This window comes from Salmo trutta, chromosome 21 (assembly GCF_901001165.1).
Source record: "Salmo trutta chromosome 21, fSalTru1.1, whole genome shotgun sequence".
Lineage (NCBI taxonomy): Eukaryota > Metazoa > Chordata > Actinopteri > Salmoniformes > Salmonidae > Salmo > Salmo trutta.
The window spans coordinates 25,485,702-25,511,160 of NC_042977.1; the positions used below are offsets into that span (position 1 = coordinate 25,485,702).

Here is a 25,459-nt window from a genome sequence, read left to right on the forward strand (position 1 = left end):
ATTATAAATGAAATAATCTGTCTGTAAACAATTGTTGGAAAAATTACTTGTGTCATGCACAAAGTAGATGTCCTAACTGACTTGCCAAAACTATAGTTTGTTAACAAGAAATTTGTGGAGTGGTTGAAAAACGAGTTTTAACTTGTTTTAACTTGTTATGGATCTGGTTATTACTCCTGCCCAGAAACTAGAATATGCATATAATTAGTAGCTTTGGATAGAAAACACTACAAAGTTTCTAAAACTGTTTGAATGGTGTCTGTGAGTATAACAGAACTCAAATGGCAGGCCAAAACCTGAGAAGATTCTGTACAGGAAGTACCCTGTCTGACCATTTCTTGGCCTTCTTTGTCATCTCTATCCAAAACAGAGTATCTCTGCTGTAACGTGACACTTTCTAAGGCTCCCATAGGCTCTCAGAAGGCGCCAGAACGTTGAATGATGACTCTGCAGTCTCTGGCTGAAAAACAGTAGCGCATTTGGATAGTGGTCGATCTGAGAACAATGAGACGGGTGCGCGCGTGCACGTGAAGAGGCCATTTTACATTTTCAGTCTTTGAACGAAAACAACGACTCCCGGTCGGAATATTATCGCTATTTTACGAGAAAAATCGCATAAAAATTGATTTTAAACAGCGTTTGACATGCTTCGAAGTACGGTAATGGAATATTTAGAAATTTTTTGTCACGATACACGTCCGCGCGTCACCCTTCGGATAGTGTCTTGAACGCGCGAACAAAATGCTGCTATTTGGATATAACTATGGATTATTTGGAACCAAACCAACATTTGTTGTTGAAGTAGAAGTCCTTGGAGTGCATTCTGACGAAGAACAGCAAAGGTAATCCAATTTTTCTTATAGTAAATCTTATAGTAAATCTGGGTGTCAAAATAGTTAGCCTGTGATGGCCGGGCTATCTACTCAGAATATTGCAAAATGTGCTTTCACCGAAAAGCTATTTTAAAATCGGACACCGCGATTGCATAAAGGAGTTCTGTATCTATAATTCTTAAAATAATTTTTATGTTTTTTTTTGTGAACGTTTATCGTGAGTAATTTAGTAAATTCACCGGAAGTGTTCGGTGGGAATGCTAGTTCTGAACGTCACATGCTAATGTAAAAAGCTGTTTTTTGATATAAATATGTACTTGATTGAACAAAACATGCATGTATTGTATAACATAATGTCCTAGGAGTGTCATCTGATGAAGATCATCAAAGGTTAGTGCTGCATTTATCTGTGGTTTTGGTTTTTGTGACATTATATGCTAGCTTGAAAAATGGGTGTCTGATTATTTCTGGCTGGGTACTCTCCTGACATAATCTAATGTTTTGCTTTCGTTGTAAAGCCTTTTTGAAATCGGACAGTGTGGTTAGATAAAGGAGAGTCTTGTCGTTAAAATGGTGTAAAATAGTCATATGTTTGAAAAATTGAAGTTTTCGGATTTTCAAGGAGTTTGTATTTCGCGCCACGCCCTATCATTGGATATTGGAGCGATGACTCCAACCTAAGTGGATGTAAACTTCCGACTTCAACTGTAACCTAATTATTTTTATGAGACAGTGAAAATGGCAACTGACCCAACATCCATCCTACACAATACTGTCTGGCCCGGCCTGGCTTGTTTGAATGGGTTCTATAATCTATGATATGACTGTTTTCAGATTAACCCTTAGAAACATCTTTTTTTTCTCCAAAGTTCGTAGGATTTCACGTCCTCTGGTGTGACGGGGACATCATCGTCCATGTCACATCAGGGATAAACCATATCGCTGTTAAGCCACACAATAATCTGCCAGTTGGAGGCTTTTTTGTTTCCATTTCCCTTTTGTTTAAACACAGAACCAGCAACGGGAGATGTTCCAGAGTGCACATTAGAAATGATTAAATGTTTCAGTCTACTTTGGAAAATGCACAGGGGGCTAAGAGAATAGTAATTGCTCTGGAAGTCTGACTCTGAACATTACATTGCATTACCGTCTCTCTCTTCATTGTAATAATAATTGCTTTGAGGGATTAAACAGCATTGCTGCTGTTTCAGACAGACAGACAGACAGACAGACAGACAGACAGACAGACAGACAGACAGACAGACAGACAGACAGAAAGGCAGGCAGGCCGGCCGGCCGGCCGGCAGACAGACGAACCTGTGTCGGGTTCCACAGAGAAGTACGGGTGCCCCTGGCTGATGCTGTATCGTAGTTTAGCGCTGTTCCCGTACATGCTGTCGTCTGCGTCCGTGGCTGTCACCTGGGTGACTGAAGTACCTGAGAATGGAAGATAAAAAAGGCTTTGTTAATCGCTGAGGATGAATACGAACTTACATCCACATGATCAAAACCATACAGGGTATTTTACACTTTAAGTTCCCATTGACCTTGAAATCGTGCTGATCTTTTATCATCAAAGGGAGTTAAATTGAAGGGTCATGAAGTTGAAATGTCGAAAGTCAAATTAAAGTTAAAGAGCACATACCCATATTGGACCTCTCTGGTACACTGACAGTGTAAAGCTCCTTAGTGAATATTGGCTCGTTGTCGTTGATGTCATGGAGTTTAACAATAAACTCTGTCTCAGGCTCCAGTTTCATGCCTGTGTTCTTGTTGACCACGGTGGCTCGGAGGGTATAGAAGGCCTTATCCTCTCTGTCCAGTCTCTTATTGGCATGGAGGTCACCATTGTTTTCATCAATGGTAAATATGTCTCCAGCCCCGTCCCCACTTAGAATGTATTTCAGGGTTCCATCCCCCCTGTCCATATCGGATTGGAGCTGGCACAGAAAATCAAAACATATTTGTCTCCTGTGAGAAATGGGGCCTTCAGAGAGATGACAGCAAGGCAAATACTGGATGTATACTGATCTATACAGTATATACAAAAGTATGTGGACACCCCTGCAAATGAGTGGATTCGGGAATTTCAGCCACACCCGTAGGCTAACAGGCATATAAAATCGAGCACACAGCAATGCAATCTCCGTAGACAAACATTGGCAGTAGAATGGCCTTACTGAAGATCTCATTGACTTTCAACATGGCATCGTCATAGGATTCCACAAGTCAGTTTGTCAACTTTCTGCCCTTTCTAGAGTTGCCCCGGTCAACTGTAAGTGGTTATTGTGAAGTGGAAAGTCCTAGGAGCAAAAACAGCTCAGCCGCGAAGTGGTAGGCCACACGAGCTCACAGAACGGGACCACCGAGTGCTGAAGCGCGTAACGCATAAAAATTGTCTGTCCTTGGTTACAACACTCACTACCGAGTTCCAAACTGCCTCTGGAAGCAACGTCAGCATGAGAACTGTTCGTTGGGAGCTTAATGAAATGGGTTTCCATGCCCGAGCAGCCGTATACCACCCTAAGATCACCATGCGCAATGCCAAGCGTTGCCTGGAGTGGTGTAAAGCTTGCAGCCACTGGACTCTGGAGCAGTGGAAACGTGTTCTCTGGAGTGATGAATCACGCTTAACCATCTCACAGTCGGATGGACGAATCTGGTTTTGGCGGATGCCAGGAGAACGCTACCTCCCAAATGCATAATGCCAACTGTAAAGATTGGTGGAGGAGAACTAATGGTCGGGGGCTGTTTTTCCTTGTTCGGGCTAGGCCCCTTAGTTCCAGTGAAGGGAAACATTAATGCTACAGCATACAATGACATTCTAGACGATTCTGTCCTTCAAACTTCGTGGCAACAGTTTGAGGAAAGCCTTTTCCTGTTTCAGAATGACAATGCCCCCCTGCACAAAGTGAGGTCCATACAGAAATGTTTTGTCGAGATCGGTGTGGAAGAACTTGACTAGCCTGCAGAGAGCCCTGACCTCAACCCCATCTAACACCTTTGGGTTGAATTGAAACACCATCTGCAGGCCAGGCCTAATCGCCCAACTTCAGTGTCCGACCTCACTAATGCTCTTGTGGCTGGATGGAAGCAAGTCCCTGCAGCAATGTTCCATCATCTAGTGGAAAGCCTTCCCAGAAGAGTGGAGGCAGTTATAGCAGCAAAGGGGGGACCAACTCCATATTAATGCCCATGATTTTGGAATCAGATGTTCAACGAGCAGGTGTCCATATACTTTTGGTATGTAGTGTATCTACGATACAATAACTGCGTTCAACAGTCCATTTAGGGATTGGACTAGTATTCCAATGGGGAAATTCCTTATGGGCAATTCCTCTGCTACGCAATTGTACTGAGACCCATTGATTTCATAGTTTAACAAACCATACAACTAACTCTATGCACAAGGATACCTTTTAACAAATTACACAAACAATTTTACAAAAAAACATTTACTGGATGAACTGTGCAGATGCAAAAGTTTGTGTACAGAATGTAGGTAAAATCTCCCTCCTGTTATATGTCCACGTTTTCCAAAAACTCTGCTCTTAAATATCTGCTCTGAATTAAGATTCAAGATGTCAGCTATGACAAGACACATTTACTTTGAAAACAAGCCTTTTGGCTAAGTTGGTAGAGCATGGTGTTTGCAACGCCAGGGTTGTGGGTTCGATTCCCACGGAGGACCAGTACGGAGAAGAAAAAAAAACGTATGAAATGTATTCACTACTGTAAGTCGCTCTGGATAAGAGCGTCTGCTAAATGACTAAAATGTAAAATGTAAGTGGATTTACACTTGGTAACGGAATTTCATCATGGGTCCCTGATCTGTACTACACAGAAATGCATAATTATAGATATTAATATAATTCTCTTCATGGTGATGTATCCTAAATAGGTAGTCAAAGGTATAAATATGCAATATCCTACTTTGCATATTTGGGTATTATTCTACACACTGGCTATTCTTTTAGTGAGCTCTGCACCAAAACAAGACCAAATGTGGTTGGTCTGGAACGGATCAAATCTGAACCAATCATAGATGTCTATGTTTCAGAAGTTTGGACATCAAAGCACAGCACAGTGGAGTTCAGTAGAGTACAACACAGAACAGTAGAAGAGCAGAGTTCAGTACAGTACAATAGAGTAGAGTAACACTTCAGTATAGTACAGTAGAGCACATGCGGAGTACTGTAGAGTACAGTAATGTAGAGTTCTTTACCATACAGTAGAGTACAGTGAAATACAGTACATTATAGTGTACTCAACTCTAGTGTGCTCTACTGTGCACTGTACTGAACTCTACTCTTCTCTACTGTACTGAACTATACTCTACTTTTCTTTACTGTACTGTACTCTACTGTGCTATACTGCACTGTGCTGTCCAAACTTGTGAACCCAACTGTATTTTGTGACTACTATGATTTCCCATTTCCCAAATCAATTGCAGAAATTCCGTTACCAATTTTGTGACAACATTTAGATTTTTAATTACTTAATAATTAATACACAACCTTTATATGAGTAAAAACACTGGAACTAATTGATAAGTCTACCTTTACTTGTTACTTCTGTGTACTTTTAATATCCTCCTCCTTGTGAGGGAGAGAAATAAAAACATATCTTAAAGATATGTGGCTGTTTGGTAACAGAATATCAAGGCACAAGGCAATGTTTCTTCAACTTACGGAAGGCAGAAAAATGTATCCAAAATGAAATATAAGTGTTGATATTAGTTGGTAGGGGCCTATGCTAATTCCATTTTTTTTAAGATGGAAATGGTTGAAAAATAGATAAATGCTCATATGTTTAAAAAAAAATAGAGACTCTTAGCTTACATTTTACCTCCAATTTGACATGCTTATGAACATCACATGTTGGCGGTCATGGGTCCTTTTACATGGAAATGACCTTATCTAATTTAACTGAGAGGAATGAAAATGGAATTGAACCCTGCTAGCGAAACATCCAATTTACAGTTTGTATTAGATGGGCTGTGAGGTAGAGTGTGAGTGACAGGTACAGTTGAAGTCGGAAGTTTACATCCACTTAGGTTGGAGTCATTAAAACTCGTTTTTCAGCCACTCCACAAATTTCTTGTTAACAAACTATAATTTTGGCAAATCAGTTAGGACATCTACTTTGTGCATGACACAAGTCATTTTTCCAACAATTGTTTACAGACAGATTATTTCACTTATAATTCACTGCATCACAATTCCAGTGGGTCAGAAGTTTACATACACTAAGTTGACTGTGCCTTTAAACAGCTTGGAAAATTCCAGAAAATAATGTCATGACTTTAGAAGCTTCTGATAGCCTAACTGACAACATTTGAGTCAATTGGAAGTGTACCCGTGGATATATTTCAAGGCCTACCTTCAAACTCAGTGCCTCTTTGCTTGACATCATGGGAAAATCAAAAGAAATCGGCCAAGACCTCAGAAAAAAAATTGTAGACCTCCACAAGTCTGGTTCATCCTTGGGACCAATTTCCAAATGCCTGAAGGTACCACGTTCAACTGTACAAACAATAGTATGCAAGTATAAACACCATGGGACCACGCAGCCGTCATACCGCCCAGGAAGGAGACGCGTTCTGTCTCCTAGAGATGAACGTAGTTTGGTGCGAAAAGTGCAAATCAATCCCAGAACAACAGCAAAGGACATTGTGAAGATGCTGGAGGAAACAGGTACAAAAGTATATAAAACGAGTCCTGTATCGACATAACCTGAAAGGCCGCTCAGCAAGGAAGAAGCCATTGCTCCAAAACCTCCATAAAAAAAGCTAGACTACGGTTTGCAATTGCACATGGGGACAAAGATTGTACTTTTTGAAGAAATGTCCTCTGGTCTGATGAAACAAAAATGGAACTGTTTGGCCATAATGACCATCGTTTCGTTTGGAGAAAAAAGGGGGAGGCTTGTAAGCCGAAGAACACCATCCCAACCGTGAAGCACGGGGGTGGCAGCATCATGTTGTGGGAGTGATTTGCTGCAGGAGGGACTGGTGCACTTCACAAAATAGATGGCATCATGAGGCAGGAAAATTATGTGGATATATTGAAGCAACATCTCAAGACATCAGTCAAGAAGTTAAAGCTTGGTCGCAAATGGGTCTTCCAAATGGACAATGACCGCAAGCATACTTCCAAAGTTGTGGCAAAATGGCTTAAGGACAACAAAGTCAAGGTATTGGCGTGGCCATCACAAAGCCCTTACCTCAATCCCATAGACAATTTGTGGGCAGAACTGAAAAAGCGTGTGCGAGCAAGGAGGCCTACAAACCTGACTCAGTTCCACCAGCTCTGTCAGGAGGAATGGGCCAAAATTCACCCAACTTATTGTGGGAAGCTTGTGGAAGCCTACCCAAAATGTTTGACCCAAGTTAAACAATTTAAAGGCAATGCTACCAAATACTAATTAAGTGTTTGTAAACTTCTGACCCACTGGGAATGTGATAAAGTGGTGATCCTAACTGACCTAAGACAGGGAATTTTTACTAGGATTATATGTCAGGAATTGTGAAAAACTGAGTTTAAATATATTTGGCTAAGGTGTATGTAAACTTCTGACTTCAACTGTAGGGGAGGTGACGGGCAGGGTGCTGATGGTCTCTGAGTGGTAAGTGACTCATTCCGTCTTTCCATAATATGGGCTTGCTTTGCTGACAAACCACATGGTTTGTAAAGGTTATGGTATTTAGTACAACATTCCAATTAATCTGTCAAACAGTATATCTACCTCTCCAAGTACTTTTGTCTATATAGATACACTGCTACAAATTCCAAACAGAGATCCACTAAATGAATCAATTAACATCAGAGTGCACTCTCAATGCCCTCTGATCACTGTCATTGAGAACACACAGTAATCCCTTTCTAGTTAAATGTCAAAGCACAAGACAGTCTCAGAACATGCACACGTGAATGAAACGGGAGTTCACAATGATCGAGGGAAAAGAAAGGAGACAGTCTTTGAAAAAGAAGAAAGCCAAGATGGTATAAAAGCCTTGACATGATCAACAATGAATGATTGTAGCCTCCCACAGATGTCTCAGTCATCTAAATCCAACATGTAACACATAATACCTGCAATTCCCCTTTTAGCACATATGTTCCTGCCTCATCTCATCTCTTATTCCCGTGCCTCTAAGTAGCCATTATGCAACTCTGAGCAATGGACATAGAATTGGGTTTTATCCTCTACCATGCTCAGCGTGTCCCATCTTCACTACAGCAGACTTAAATGCATTTCAACAGTGCTGTTGGTGGTAAACAATGTCCACCTAAACATCTATAACACACAACAAGGCTGTTCAGTCCCATCAGAGAGGACAGAACAGTGAAAAGCACATGTGACAGATAACATCTCATTATATGCATGGCAACACACAGGCAGGCTTGGTGGAGAAAAAAAGAGGGACCTGACAAGGTGAATTATTTTCTACAAGGCATATGGAAATAATCCACTGCACAGCGCTGCTTCACTCCCCAGGGCTCCACAGAGTAACCTAATGCAAGACTGATGGTGGTGGCTCCAGAATGCCTTTCTCTCCCTCTGTCTCTACCCCCCCCCATCCCCCCACCCCTCTCTCTCTTTGCCCTTTTTCTCTCAATCTTTGATTATCTCCCTGCTTCTCTGTGAAGCCGGGTCTCGCTGTGAGAGCCTGGAGGGTTACAGGGTACTACAGGGTACTACAGGGTACAGGGCCTCAGTAGCTTCAGTTGCTCTCCTCTCTCCAGCCTCTAAAACATGCAGTGTATGTTGTTGTGTTACATCAGAAAATCCCAATCCTGGTGGGGGGATATGATGTGGTCCCACTAGCCAGTGACATTGACATTTGATGCTCTGGGAGATTTCTCAATATTTATATTGTCATTGTGTCAAGGCCAGAAATCAACAATAGCGGAGTGGGGTTTTCCCCACACTGCTCTTTCAGAAGTGCACGGCTGCAATAAGACAAAAGGATATACCTTGCCAATGTACTGCTTGTCACTCCCAGTGTACTCCTCCTGTAGAAAGAACTGGTTCCACATCCATCCTCGTTTGAAACGCTTCAGTAGCTTCCCTCCCTTTCCTCCATCTCTGTCCTCCTCCTTCTCTCCTTCCATCTCTCCCATCTCCACCACAATCCTTCTGGTAATAGACATGGTATCCACGTAGAGGGACAGGGACGCCCATAGCAGGACCAGCATGCAAGTCCTCATAGTGGAACTGTGGTGTTTGCACAAAATGCCAAGCCTCTATCTGCCCTGATATTTACGTCCTATAAGGGAGCTGGGCCTCACCCGCATTGTCCTATTCCTTGATGGCTGTGTTGGAACCTGTCAAGGGGAAGAGGAGGAACGATTAGAGGGACACATTTCCGTCTTTTTTGAAAAGTAATGTGTATCATGATCTGAATACAGATAAAACAAACAATACATAAAAACAGACAGACAATTGAATAATGACATGCTATCAACATTAATTTATCTTAATTTAGATAAAAGGAAGAAGAAGAAAAACGTTGGTGTTCAATTAGCCTTTAACTAAAAAAAGGCTAAAAAGGATTTGCACTTAAAACACCAATCAATCAATCAATCAATAGTCCAAATCCACATGAACTGCTCTATTTTAGAGAGCACAACACTTACAGAGCAATTTGCTCACTTACGGCAATACCCCTTTCCCCATCTAGGATACTCTCAGTCTCTTACAATATACAGCACATTGGTGTTATACAGCCTAATAACATGCCATGCATGTCCTGACCAGATGATGTATAAACCACACACAGACAGAAGCATCAGGCCACCACGTCATTTCCACCCATCACCAGCTACCCTGTTCACACGACAAGCCATGCCTCGGCCCCTTTACTACTTATCAAGGAAATTGCCAATGTGATTGCAGTGGAAAGGGGAGGGGTAGTGCACATGTATTTTCGGGCATTTCTCTCCCCCCTCTACAATTAGCGATTTACAGCATCTGTGCTGACATTAAGTGCATGTGTATCTACTCATCAGCATAGAAAGCTAAGGGTCAACACTGCTTCACTGATGGTGAGAGGGACGGATGCAGGGGCCATGAATCAGTTAAAAGACATAATTATGATGGGCGAATTGATTCCTGCAATCACGCCGTTGTTTTTCTACTGCTGCCATCTGACCTCTCAACATGTCCTCCATTAGGGCCATTATGCCTGCTTTATGAAATGGACTAATTGAATAAGGTAACAGATACCAAAGCGTATTGATTTGCTGTCAGAATCAGTCAGGTTAAAAGGAACACAGGGGGCTGGGGGCTCTTTGCCTCTTACTATATTTTCAGTTGAGGGGACTAATCCCTTTGTATATCAGTGTGGAAGTGAGGCTTCCCTAGAAGGCAGCAGAGCAGAATGGGGGCTAGCCTAGTGAAACGCATTAGTCAAGGCCCCAGCCTAGCCGGGAGCCATTTCCCTCAGCTCTGTGACCTGTTAAATCCCCTGACAGAGTCTTGCTGGGGGAAGTCACCTGGATCTAGAGTGGTTTTGTTACATACTATGTCAGAGAACACAGACAGCTTCCCATCCATTCCCACTACAAAATGTTTGCTAATTTATTCACAGGTCCTGCTGAGAGACTGGGGTCCATGTAGTGCAGACTGAATACCAACATGTGTGAGACAAATAGGGCTGTTGCAGTGACCGTATTACCGCCACACCGGCGGTCACGAGTCATGAAGGCAGTCAAATTCCACGTGACCATTTTGTCACGGTAACTAGGCTTCTCCAAGCTCTGATGCTGCTCATGGTCATTAGTAGCCTAAAAATGAATCATGGGAAAAGCGTCCTCCATTCGCTATTTAAGTGCATAGATGTATTTTTCACGCTACCCCTGTTTTGAGACAGGTGCATGATAATGGTCCATTCTAAATCAAAACAAATTTCACAAATATTTGATTTAGTATATGTAAAGACAAGATTAAATCAAGAATAGTCTGATGGGTGACAATATTAGCCTATCACTTATATATTATTATTAATGATGCCCAGCATAAGAAACAGCCTTTTTTTGCGACTTTCTCTAATCATAGTCGCACACCTCATGTAGCCTAGCCCATATGCCTATATGTTTTGATAAGGTGTGTATCACAACTAAAGTGGCCAAATAACGTCTTAAAATGAAGCACATTAATCTGCTTTACCAGGGGTTTAGAGCCTAACTGGCATACACAAGCAGCGTGTGAGTTTCAAGTTTGGGGAAGATCATTTTCACCATAAAAATGCCCCATAAAAAAGCATTACATGCATAATCACTTTTGATAATGGTGTTTTCCCGCTAACGGAACATTCCCGCTTATAGCCTACTGCCGTGTGCGCATTGCTGCGCTTAGAATGTGAATATAAAGCCTAGTAGTTTATCAACATTTTTAATTCTGATCTGTTGTGTCAGCCACATTGTGTAAGACATATTTTTTTACGCTTGTGGTTGTATTAATTTGGGATCTAGTGCATCCCACAACTGTCCCAGACTATATTTGAAATATTTATTTCTCGCACAGAATAGAATAGGTTGACCTTTGTACTATAGGCTGTCATTGTAAATATGAATTTGTTCTTAACTGACTAGCCTCATAAAATAAAGGTTAAATAAAAAAATGTAAAATAAAATACTACAGGTGATAGTAGATTGACATAGGCTAGTGCTTTTGTTGTTCCTTAGGTCTACTCATCTTGTTGGCTGCCGAAAAGTAAATGTGGACAGTTCTTCCAATTTCTTCAATATGCACACGGAATTAGATAAGGATGTGCGCAGTTGCGTCCCCGATGTGTCTGTCCTCACTTGTAGACTGTGAGAAAAACCCGAGTGTTTCGGAGTGCGCTGCATGGATTTTTTTGGGGTCCATTACAGCCACAAAGGGGATGAAATTCGAGGCATTATCAAGTGCTTGTCAAATTGTGAATGAGAGATTAAGGATGTGTGTACAGCCTGCGCAAAAAAACAAAGCAGAGCGCATGCCTTTCAAGCTCCTTTTTTCAAATCATCATTAGAGTCGCATCCTGCAGGCCTAAAATGTATTAATAATCAAAACATATAGCCCAATGTTTGTAGAACAACTAAAGTTAGTACCTATTTCTTTGTTAACCGCTCAACACAGAATAGCACACCTATTTATAGTTTATTGAGCTTTGTTCAATTGTATTCTTCATACTATAAAATAATGCCACGGAATTCCAAGCAAATCTTGTCTGCTAAATGAACTAGTGTAGCCCACAGCCATTTAGCATAGCCACACCAGGACCTAACATAAAGACAACTCAGAGTATGCTATTCTGTTCTTCTGAAATAGGCTACATTTTCTTCATATCATGCTTGTTTAGACCTGTCTAAAATAAATAATGGGTTTATTGTGAATGTGTAGGCTATATTACATGGATTTATTAGACTTTTTAAAATGTAGATGTTCCAAAGGTCTTCATCAGTAGCTTGTAGGCTGTGTGTGGAAGCCAGGAGATGCGAATTGTGTTTATGTTAATTAATGGTAAATTACCGTGAGACCGACAGTTATTTGCTTGACAATCACCGGCTGACGAAACTTCGTGACCGCCACAGCCCTAGAGACGAAAGAACAAAGCAGTGGTTAAGACTCACTGGAGCCTACCTCTGTACATTAAAATAACACATTGAAACCATCCAATGGCTGCTAAATAATTAAACATTAAGCTGAATAATCATTCTGTACTCTGAATTTGAATTCGATACATACAATAACGATCCAAATACAGCCCATATACTGTACATTAGCATGTAGATTTTTATTAAATCCATAATACAAAAATCTATCTTCCATTTTGGACAACAAGCCATCTTATGACATTACAACACAAACCAATTTACTAGACCATCTAGCATGACCTTCAGGTGACACGACACTCATTCTCTCACTCTGCTGCCTTTAAAGTCTTGCATTTCATGGCAGAGGAATTTAAAGGGGAGGAGGGCTGTACTTTAAGGCGTCAGCATGCTACAGTTCGGCTAGTGGCTAGCCGAACCGAATGAGTGCTCTCATTCTGTCTTAAAAGACCTTCGCTGAAAAAACGCTAAAGAAAATCAGCAATAGTACTGTTTGTCCATTTTGATACACCGTAGTTAGTATACACATCCTCAAAATAGTCACATCCTCAAAATAATTAATCTAAGATTAATCTGTCATTAATTTTGACGTTTTTGTCGAGGATGTTTGGTGCAGTATTTCTAAATGACTAAATGTGCATGAAAACGAGTCGCCTCTCATTGAATGACAACAAAGACTTTACTGAAGAATCCCTACTGTTGACCAATCACTGACGAAGCGGGGTAGACTTCGGGTTACCAACTTCGGCTTGCCTTAAGAAACATTTTTGTGTGCCCGAACAACCGAAAAAAAAACCTTACCGAAGTCCAAAACAAACAAAAACTTCACAAAATGTCATCATAAGATATGCACAAACTCTTCCAAACTGTTTCGGCTGGGAAGCATAAGGACGTCTTTAGGGTGTTGAAGAGTAGTGGGGGCCTCCCTGCGGACAGCCTCAGCCTTAGCCTCAGCGGGCCTGATGAGTCCCACAGGAGCAATTAGAGGTGAAGAAAGGAGAATGTCAGCCCTGGCTGCTTCTGTGTGAGGAGGGAGAGGGAGAAGGCGGTCGACAGGTACAAGACCTGTTACAACAACAGGGCAGAGCAGCCTCATAAAGGCACCTAATGCCTGCCTGTGTCACAGACACATACACGCTGTCTGCAGACTTCTAATGAATAAAGCATGGAGGTGGAACTATCACCTGTTGACTTTAACTTTGGAACAGTTTTAATATGGTTCCATGTACTGTATTACAAAAATGTATGCGTTTGGTATATTAAAGCAGCAGAGGCTGATATAAAATAATAAACTCAACGTTTTGCATTTAGAAGAACACTACAAGTACCCCAGTGCATGTTTTTTCTGTATACTACAGTTTTCAACTCTCTCCCCAAAAAGGGCAAGTCTGGAAGGTAAATTGTGTTTAAGTGGTGGATGTTAAGAGGGGGCCTGCTATCAGGTTGCCACCACCCAGAGCGATAGGCAGCCAAACAGTTGACTGTCATTCCCCAGGGACCAATGGGCCGTCGATACCTATTGATCTGTCTGTTTAGGGGGGGGACTATAGACTTCAAGATGCCATAGTATTTATCACCTTGCTTGGCTCTGTTTGACTTGTCTCTTTGACTTGTCTGCTCTAGGTGATAAAGATCTAATTTCATGTAACATATGTTCTTTCTTTGTTTTGTACCATTGAAAACAAAAAAATGTGTGAAATCAAATGATGAATGATAATCTGACATATCTTATTCAATAAAGACAGACCTCTCCTCTGTATGATCTTACAAAACAATGACTTGAAAACATACACACTACATTTGCATTGACCAGTCTGATTTGAGCTTGTACAACCATTATAGTGCCAATTCTTTGAGTAGAAAAGACTGTCACACAACATGAATGGTAATCCCTATCTCTCCTCTCCTCTCCTCTCCTCTCCTCTCCTCTCCTCTCCTCTCCTCTCCTCTCCTCTCCTCTCCTCTCAATTACAAGGGTCCCAGTCCCCCCCTCCACTCCAGCTATAATCTCCCCAGCAACATTTGTGCACTAATCTTAACAGGAAGAGATAATAGATGTTGAGTCCCCTGAATGGGACTGACATGTGCACCAACACAATTACTGTCAGGGAGCGTCGCTGGCGCGCTCATACCAGATGGGACCTCTTAATTACGTAACCGGAAGAGGGGCATAATGTGATTTGGAAGCAATGTACGTTACGTTGTGCCACATCTGATTCAGTACGTATCTACCTGTCCTGTATTGCCCTGTTTCCAGAATTGTCTTCAAATGGCTGGACGCATGTCAGTTCCATACCTACAGAAGCTCCTCTGAAGTGATTGCATTTTGAGTATAAATAAATTCAGCACACTTGAAAGATGTCGGCGAACAGTTTCCCAGATTAATACGTGTGTGTGTTTGTGCTGTTTAGAACCCCCAAAGCTGTTTTGGATCCTCAATGATCCATTGCTTTAGGTGTTGGATACTAAAGAAGATGACAACCCATTAAACTGTGTGTGTCTTTCATTTATGGCGTCTTCGTCAATGGGGCTGCCTGTGTAACCCAGTGTCTCATAGTGTGTGTGTATTGTGGGTGGTTGTTTGGGATTCCTCCTTGGAGGAGGCGAAAGCGTGAGAACGGCAGCTTTATGGTCTGCTTGTGCAAAGACCTAGCAGGAGTGTTCAGGTCAGAGCTTTCCCTCCACCACTGTGTCCAAGCACTGGAATGTGGCTGCCTCACTATTACAATGCAAATGTGCCAGCGTCTGATGGAGCTACTCCTTATGAGTGTGAGAGAGAGAGAGAGAGAGAGAGAGAGAGAGAGAGAGAGAGAGAGAGAGAGAGAGAGAGAGAGAGAGAGAGAGAGAGAGAGAGAGAGAGAGAGAAAGGGGGAAGACAATTAGTCATTAGCCTACATCCCACATATGACAGTGGCTGTAGGGCAGAATTGATTGAATTTCTCTCCCCTTTTAGCCATAATGCAGTTCAGGATCTGACCAGCTCGTCCAGTCATTAGTCTATACCTGGCCTTGTTCTATGGTCTTCTTGCACATCAGATAATGAACCATAAAGGAATCATGACACTGATTCATCCGTGAACGGCACACTTCTCTAGCGAAGGTGAGCATTTTCCCACTGAAGTCGGTTGATGCCGAACTGCAGACAGGCCAAGACCCTGGTGACGATGACAGGCACGTTGATTATCTTCCCAGTTTGTACATACATTCTTCGGTTGTGCAAACTCACAGTTTCATCAGCTGTCCGGTTGACTGGTCTCAGACGATCCCGCAGGTGAAGAAGCCAGATGTGGAGGTCCTGGGCTGGCGTGGTTAGGCCGGTTGGACATACTGACAAATTCTCTAAAACGACGTTGGAGGCGACTTACAGTAGACAAATGAACATGCAATTCTCTGGAAACAGCTCTGTTGGACATTCCTGCAGTCAGCTTGCCAATTGCACGCTCCCTCAAAACTTGAGACATCTGTGGCATTGTGCTGTTTCAGAACTGCACATTTTTTAGTTGTCTTTTATTGTCCCCAGCACAAGGTGCACCTGTGTAATGATCATGCTGTTTAGTCAGCTTCTTGATATGCCACACCTGTCAGGTCGATGGATTATCTTGGCAAAGGAGAAATGCTCACTAACAGGGATGTAAACACATTTGTGCACAATCACTTAGAGAAATAAGCTTTATATGCATATGGAAAGTTTCTGGGATATTTTATTTCAGCCCATGAAACATGGGACCAACCACTTTACATATTGCGTTTCTATTTTTGTTCAGTATAACATAATTATAATTATATGGCTAAAACCACTGTCCATTTTCAACTGACTCCTACTGTCCTCTCCTACTGTCCTCGTTTCATATTTCACGTCTAAAATGTTTGACCTTCCACTCCCTGTTCCATGTTCCCACACAGTAAACACCCACATGTCAGAGGAGGGAGCAGCATTCAGACAAATCCCCTTGGCAGAGAGCAGTGCAGTGGGAGGAGGGCAGGGTCAAGCACTGGATGACCCTCAGAGGTCAACATGTGTCATCATGTTCAAGATGTGGAAGAAGCACTGGTGATCTTGAGTTACGCCACAGGCTTGGTCAATAAACTGCTTGATGTTAATGGTATAGAGAGCCTAATATCATCATATGGTCAATAGGAGAGCAACCTTTGAGCATTACATCATTAGATACTGCAAACAAATAGGCCTACTAGTATTGCGTCAGCTTACAAAATACAGCTGAATGATACAAGGGTAAAAGCATATACAGCACAAAGGAAAAAGTTAAAAGTAGCCTTTCATATCTACCAACATATTCTCATTCTTTTCCACACTTGTTAATAGAGCGACTGGTGCTATTAGCAATTCTGCTTATAACTAGCTATCCTACCGTACATCAATGCCCTCTTTTCAAATCAATTCAATTAAGCTTGACAAAGCTTGAGAATTAACCAAACCAATAAAGCTAGTATTCCTAAAGGAAAGAAGAGATTGTGTGTGGGTGTCACACCAGGGTGTGTTAGCCTCTGGGTGGGGGGAAAGAGCTCTCTTTTTCAAACCCCAAACTCATATTTACAGCCAATCCTCCAATGATACAAGATAAAGCCTGTGATAAATAACAAATAACACTTGTACTAGAGGTTGCAACTTTCTCAATCAACAACAACAAATCGATGGGTCTGTTTTCATAGCTGCTAGGTCATCAGAATAATACATCCATTCCCTTGCCTTCACTGATCTTTGCAGATTATTACATTTTGGGGTGTTAAATGTACAGTAGTTTGTACAGTAGTTTTTTTTCAGCCCATTAACCTTTTAAGGTCTAATTTAAACTAGAGATATCAGGTTTTTTTGCATTGCGAAAATCAGTCTTCTCACAGAATCGTCTGTAGCGTCCGAGCGGTTTGGCCTACAAAACTATTATGACCCGTCTATGGAAAGATGAGACTCTCACGAACACGTACATGTCGGTTGTTTTGCCTCACAAGACTCGTTTGAAGGTCCCCCGGTACCAGTTGAAAAAATGTATGGATGTATATATGGAGACTGTTTAGATGCCAAAAAATAAGGGGTTAAATACATAAATACAAAGAAATACTAATGTTTCCTGATCTTTCTTATATCTCTCTGATATAGGACACACACTTCAGAACAAACTTCATTTAGATTGGGGAGGGGGGGACTATCTGTTATTCAATGCGTTTGTATGGGCTAATAGCAGTATTTGAATGTAAATTGTTATTTAGGCAATTTTTCCTTGTTATTCCAGGTACAGTAGCGTTAAAAAACAGAGAGAGATTGAATGACAACATTAGGCCTTGTTATAGACCTGCTGACTGCAAATGAGGCTCCCTCTATAATCTATAATTGCCATGGCTGTCAAACAGTGCAAGACATTTTTGAAAAGGGGCATAAGTTGTCTTCAAAAGACAATGTAATACTTATGCTCCAGACAGGAGAACCGATTGGTTGCCAAAATTAATTGTTAATTTGAGGATATCAGTTCTGCAATTCATTGTACTCTGCCTATGCTATTCAATGGCTTAGATATAGTGCATTGTTCTCTAAGAAGAGCAATATTTGTGGTGTGATCCAAAATGTCAGGAGTCTGATCTATAAAAAACACCTATATAGGTAACTGATGACACACCTGTGCTAGTCAATGCAATCCAACCCCTCGCTAGCTTGACAAACACACGGGACAATGGCCCATTGTCAAATGAGGTGACAGAGCACATAAGCACATTTACATTCAAAACTATTTACAAACTCTAGGTACATTTACATACAGACCCCATATAATTCAATTTGATAATGATCTGTTTGTCAAATGTGAGTGCACTACGATTACGTCATGGTAAAATAAAACTTCTGATGGATGATATGTTATGAATAAAGAATAGGTCTTCTGAGAATACAGTGGATGGTACGTACTAGTCACATTCACTCTCAATAACACTTTCAGGCATGTTAGATGAATGCAGTAAAGAAACAAATGTTTAAGAGACACATGAGAGTGTAAAACGTCACTGTGTGAATCAATATACCCATTTAAGAACATCCATTCCTGTGTGCCTGTTCCACTGTGACCACACGAGGGCACAATTAAAGAAGCTGTTTGAATTTTCCAAATGAGAATCAATCGGAATACCCCATTTAGTTGACATAGAAATGAATCATAATTCCCTATAGTGAAGGGTCACATCATTCTTAATCAAGTTTTAAAACAGCAGGATAATCAATCCTCTTCTACTGGAGTAGGCTAATCAGTGGAAAGCAGTTTGTTCCAAAGGTCACAGTGACCTGGTTGGGTAGTGGGAAACTGGGAGTACTGGGAGTACTGGGAATACTGAAGACACTCAGAATTTTGGGGATATTTATAACATCCATACAACAGACATTTCTAAGATAATATTATCATCATCAACCAACAGTATTTCAGGCTTTTAACATTCAGAGAAATTGTTTTACACCCATTGCCTCTCTTGGTACAGTATGCACTATTATTTACATTTACATTTTAGTCATTTTAGCAGACGCTCTTATCCAGAGCGACTTACAGTAGTGAATGCATACATTTCATACATTTTTTTTCTGTGCTGGCCCCCCGTGGGAATCGAACCCACAACCCTGGTGTTGCAAACACCATGCTCTACCAACTGAGCTACAGAAAATTATGTGCCCAAGAAGGTGTGGAAATAATCAGTTATGATTTACAACAAATACTTTTCCTTGCTCATGCATAGGGCACACACCACAAAAATATTTGAAAAATTTTTTTTAGAGGTATAGGTAGTGCCAACTTGAATTGCCATAGAAACGGCTGACGTCAATACGTCATTGACAGGGTTGAGCAAATTGTTCGTTTTGGCTGGGGACTGAAAGCGAATGTTGCCACCAGGAGGCGCCTTGCCTCCACTGGCTCTGAAAGGGTTCTCACATCTTTGTCAGCTTTGCAATTGAGATCAGGACAACAATATTAAGGTAAGAAACTGTATTCGTTTTTATTTTTCCTATTTGATAAAATGAATCTGTCAGCCAATAGAAGGCAAGGTACAGTAGCTAGCTAGATCTAGATCTTGTCTTTTTATGTTAATGTCACCTTTGACAACTATACATTTAAAACAAATCTAATTGTTAATTTGAAGAGCCTTTGTCATTGGTATGAGCTAAGAGCTCAAATTAACTGGCTGGTGTCTGATTCTACAGTAGCTAGCTAGCCAGCCACAAGAGAGGGCTCCTGCAGGATTGCTATTTTACCAGTAAAATGTATGATACCCATATCATTATTAGCTAGCTATCTAGATAACGAGCTACATAGCTAGATATCTCATTAGGTATCTGTTTATCTATGATTCCTAAAAACTTGTAAGCCTGCTGGGTGTTGATTGCAAGAATGAATGTAGCCTAAGCCAAAAACCTAATCCTTCTGACTAGCTATAGCTATGATTTCTGAAAGCTCAGGCTGGTAGTCCGTTTGGTAACTATCCTAAATCATCCTGGTCTACCTGGTAACTGTCAATGGTGTATTATTGTTATGTACTATTAGGCCTATATACTGTATATTCAGCCTATGTTTTTTAAAATTCTCTCTCTCTCTGTCTGTCGAACACTGGTGGACTGAGGAGGATGACACTATAGACATGTCACCTGTGCACCAGGAAGTCAGTAGAAGCTGTCCCTAAGGTGTCAAGGACAGACAGGGGCTGGAGAGACTGGACAACATGCTGCTGAGGCTACAGACAGGGCTGAGGGACAATCACACCCTCACCCTCACAGCCTAGTGTTGAGCCTAGGTGAAATTCAACGTACCGTAGGATTACTCTAGAAATTGTTGGCTTTGTTACAGGAAGGATAGAAAATAGGATATGACGTGGATGTTTGTGTTGCACCAGAATGCAAGGCCAAGCAGTTATGCCTCGTAGGGGACCAATGTTTTAGATTGTGTTACTACAGTAAATGTGACTCACTGCAGACATAGGCACTAGTAAAGCGACTCTTAGCTCAGTTTATCACTGGTCATTTAGCCTCCCATGTATTATTTTAATTTGTGCTCATTCGGACTCTTTGTGCATAAGGCTATAGGCCTAATGTAATGTATGTACAGAAAACGTCAATTATTGTTATTATATGCCTTATTCTTATCATATTTTGTCATTCCAATTTTTTATGTAACTTGCACTTTGTTTTCAGGTTTGAATGAGATTATGTATTCCTCTCAATAAAGTTATTGATTTATTAATATTATATTACTTGTCTATGTTTTTTTCCTTATCATATGTAAGACTAGATGCCATTAGTAATATGTTTTGGTGCAGATATGTAGTTAATATACAATCCAGATAAGAAAGTGTCTGATGACAGAACGTTCCATAGAATTCTACAAAAATACCACCGTTCACTAAAACGGCTGTAACCCATTCACAGTAAAAGGTATTACTATTCTGATTTTAGATTTTAAAACCTTTCAAAATAAGGACTTAACATGCTCTAAATTTGTCTCTATCTTCATTAGGAAGTTGTGTAAATGAAAGAAGTTTGGGAAATAAGCTTTGATTTTCGCAGAATATACACATTTTCACAGGTGTTTTTACTTGACTGATTACCATTTGATTGATGTGGTGCAACTGTATGTCATATCCTTCGAAAGGACTGTTTCTCAGCTTTCAAAATATGAATAATGTTTTCATATATGGTTTGACACAAGCAAATTCTAAAGCAATTGCACACGAGAGGGCGTGCTAAACAACTTTTTTAGCTGTGGTCATAAGCCGAGTACTGTAGATCAGCACAGCCATGCTAAAAAAGTCATTTCGCACAACTTTAAATGTACAATTGCTTTTCTACAACTGATTACCAATTAAATAAAACATGTTATTTAGATAAATGTATTCATAGGCAACTATTTCATCCCTCAACAAAAATATAGGTCTAGTCCTGACACGTCTTTGGTTGCTAGCCAAGCCGGCTGGCCGTTCATTCTGTCGGTTAGGTTGCCAGAGACACGACGTCTTTTTGTTCTATATCTATGGATGCAATCCAGTCCTTCATTCTAAATGTTCCGTTGCCATGCTGGCTGGCAATGCTCTTATTCCTTGCTTGCTAGCTAGCCAACAACGACTAACACAGTCAGGTCAAACAGTGCAGCTAGAATAACAGCAAAGTAGCTGCATTTGCGTTTGTTTAAGCTGTTTTGGATACATTCATGATGTGTGATTTTTCCTGGCATAGAAAATGTGCTCTGTTGTCAGGACACTGTTCAGAGGAGCTAGCCACCTACACAGCTAACGCAATCACTTCAAACTGAAGCTGGTAAGACAGCAAACTAACTGCATTTCATGTTGTTTTACCTGTCCGTTCATTCGATTGATTAGTTTGCCCGAGACGCGACCCAGTTGTGAAGTCTTTTTGTTCTATATCTATGGATGCAACCCAGTCGTTCGTTCTAAATGTTCCGTTGCCATGCTGGCTGACAACGGTCTTATTCCTTGCTAGCTAGCCAAATATGGCTAACACAGTTACGTCAGATGGAACATAAAAATTATTCTGATTCATGATTTCGACTGGCTGAAAAAATATGTCCGTTCATTCTATTGGTTAGGTTGCCAGAAACACAGTATCGTCAGATGGAACAGAAAACAAGATTCCCATTTGTGCGTCATAGGCTTACCTATGCTAAACAGGTTTTTTAGTTTGGCTTAGAACGCGTCTCAACCAATCACAATGCTTGTTTTGACCAACCCGCTGTAAAATGCTCATTAATGCACGCAGACTTCATGGTCTTTCAGACAATTTTAGGATTCAGCCATTTTTGGGATGCAACAATGGCAATATGGTGATTTACAGTTACAGTTAGATGGTGTTCTAAAGCCTAGTGTTTCCATTCTCCTTTAACACAGAATTAATACAATGAAAAAGATTACATTTTCAGTCTTTAAAAATGCTTTTTGCCCTTATGAAAAATGTGCAGTCAGAGTGAAGTATAACTGCAGTATGCTGCAAACACTGTGTCCAAAATAACACTGTTTGTTTCTGCAGTAATTTGCAGTGTAACTGCAGTTCTACAATTACTGGGTCCAAAATACCACAGTCGACTGCAGTTGCTGCACTTTTACTGCAGTTTCCAAACTGCAATCTTTTTTTGTAAAGGTGACAACCACCTGAAATGCATGGGCTATATAGAAGACACTTGTTGCTGTGGAAAATAAATGTCAATGTTTTGCCTGTATTTTCTTTTTTTGACATAATTACTCATTCACAAACTCCTGGGGCACGCTCTGCACATATGGGCATAGCTGACTGGGAATGGTAAAATACAGGTGACTTGCCTCAGCACTGCACTAACGGGTAGATTTGCATTTAGGGTAGCACCTACATCCACATTAGAGTGCATGTACACTCCACATCCACATTAGAGTGCAAGTACACTCCACAGCAATAGAGTGCCAGTGTCTAAACAATAAATAAAACAATAGGCCTACACATCAAGTATTTCTAATAAGACACAAAAAGTGTACACTGTTGGCTATGAGTGCTTTATCAATAACAATGCCAATATCAACATTAACCTACAGTAGGCTACTATATCACGAGACCTTCCATGACCATTCAACAAACAACATGGTCTTCATAATCCATGTTTATCTCAAAAACAAGGATTGTTTACAGGGTAGCCTTGATTCAATACTCTGACATGTCGCATTGAAACGGGAACACACACCTTATTAAGCCACAGTACCAAACAACACTACCGCTAAAGACATGACTGCCACTAGACTCTGAAAATAACAAACAGTAAAACTTTAAGCAGGGTCAATTAAATTAAGTTATAATTATAATTTAGGACCTCTAATTGAATCATGACATACTATTCAGGGGACATGAAAATATGCAGCTTTTTACACACACAACCATTTTGCAGTCAGCCTAGGCTACCGGTACATGACAAATCCAGCAATTCGGGAAGTGTATTATAATTTTCTAGAAAACATTGATTAGTTCCTTTAAATGAAGTTGTAGGCTGATGAGACGAATTCATGAGATCGTTCTACATTAAATTATCCAATGAAAGCAACTTTGATGAAGTTACAAGCTATTTATCACAAAATCGAACATCATCCTACAGCTATACAAATAAAAGGAACCCTTTAAAGTGCGTGTGGTTTTAAATACTGTAATACGACTATATCATGAGCGCTATTTGAACATATACAGCTAAATAAAACATCACTTACCAATGTTTGACGTAGCTGAAAGTTCAATCAATGCGCGTCTGTGTGAATCCGTTGCATGCAACTGACTCACTGAACGCGGACTGGTGCCTGCCTTCTCTTGCTCTCTCTTTCTCTCTCTTTAGTTCATGATGAGCATCCCTTGCTCTCTCACTCTGGAAGTTGAGTCGGACTCTAGCTGCTCCTGATTGGGTGTCAGGCGCTGGTTCACGATTAAAGGGACAGGCTGAGTTGAAAATGACTAATTTATCACCAATATTTATGAGGGGTTTTCCCAAGCGATTTCTAACAGGGGCACATCATTTTTCTCATGAGCCATTCTTACAAGATAATATTGTTCTCCTGCCTTTCAAAGCTAATTAGCATCTTAAAAGAATTGCATATTCAACAAACACTGAAACAATTAAAGCTACAAAGATGGTTTGTGACAATGCCTTGACAATGAGAGCATTTCAATAATGACATTTGTTATTGCCTTGGTTTGGCTACCTAGACCCTTTTGTGTCTAGGTGACACTTTTGTGTCCTTCAAATGTTCCTTATGTAGCCTATAGCCATAGGCCTACAACTGTTACCACTGAGTTTGGACAATTAAATGTCACATAGGCCTATCCCACAACGGACACTATTTTCCACCTGCCCTAAATCAAGCTGTCTTGATCCACATTCACAGAGGTTGTTGGTTGTGAAAACCTGCAGGATGCATTTTGTAATGAGAGGAAAATGTCAGTGTTTCTGACAGACTGGGTGGGTGGTTGAGGAAGGCACCTGAGCACTGTCACTGTCTGACGGTTAAAATGGCTAAAGGGTCATAGGGATGTGCTTCTCACTTTGACAGCGTGATGTCCTGAAGTCTCATCAGTGTGCTGTGTGAGCTCTGGGGCTCTGGGCTTTGACAGCCATTGTTTCAGAGAGGGGTATCACTTGTTTCAAGCAGAGGTATCACGCTCTGTAACTTTGTTAATATTTGACAACAGGAAGGATTCCCCTGGTGACCTAGGTACACATTCCTATTTTTATATTAACATTTCCTCTGAAGTATTTGATTAATATATCATTATACACACACCAAACAATCAACAACTGGGTAATATGATGTTACTTATCTTTTTAGAGTGTTACTACACAGGTATGAGAATGTAATGTAGTGTTACCTGAGAGAAAATGTTAAAAGTATGACATCTGAGGTGGATGCAGAGATAGAAGGTACAGCCTCACAGTGACCATGCCCGGATAACTTTTAATAATAAGTTTCCTTGCCCAGTTAATGCAGGTGGTTCAACAACAGAGACATGTATCCAATGATCATGTAGCAGATTGATTATACACATAACCCAGTTGATATAGCAATTCCCTTCCAGCTAGCTGACCGAATGTCTGAGTCCCAAATGGCACCCTATTCCCTATATAGTTCACTGCTTATGACCAGAGGCAATGGGCTTGGGTCAAAAATAGTGCACTATATAGATAATGGGGTGTGATTTGGGAGGCAGCCAATGTCTTTCTAATTAGGATGCCCACCACAGGCTCCAGCAGACCCAGGCTCATATATTACAATGTTGAATGGACAGTCTGAAGTCAGAGCACACCCCTACTGATCCTCCCCCTAGGGCCACTGACTGGCTCTTCAAAACAATTATTGCCATAACAGAGAATGGCAGTAGCAGTAAACTAAACATAGTAGATTTATTGTATGTTATTTCATCTTGACATTACCTAAACGTATTATTTGACATGCCTGATGCACATTCCACTCGACTGCTGCTGACGACGTTGAATTTCTTAAATCTAAGAAGTCATTGTGGCGGGTGAA

The 25,459-nt window shown here is 40.8% G+C and overlaps 1 protein-coding gene across 2 annotated transcripts in view; it reads right to left on the reverse strand.

The window, feature by feature from the left end:
• Positions 1 to 23,827, reverse strand: part of cdh6 (cadherin 6) — a 39,286-nt gene extending 15,459 nt beyond the window's left edge. Inside the window, exons 1-4 of one of the 2 annotated variants that reach the window (XM_029704909.1) lie at positions 23,651 to 23,827; positions 8,813 to 9,163; positions 2,479 to 2,773; positions 2,151 to 2,270 (exon numbers count right to left, since the gene is read on the reverse strand). In XM_029704909.1, coding sequence (XP_029560769.1) covers positions 2,151 to 2,270; positions 2,479 to 2,773; positions 8,813 to 9,046 — 649 coding nt within the window. In that variant the 5' untranslated portion in view covers positions 9,047 to 9,163; positions 23,651 to 23,827. Of the gene's footprint in view, positions 1 to 2,150; positions 2,271 to 2,478; positions 2,774 to 8,812; positions 9,164 to 12,353; positions 12,393 to 23,650 lie in introns of those variants that run through there. The other variant, XM_029704907.1, reaches the window with a different exon arrangement.
• Positions 23,828 to 25,459: the final 1,632 nt, after the last annotated feature.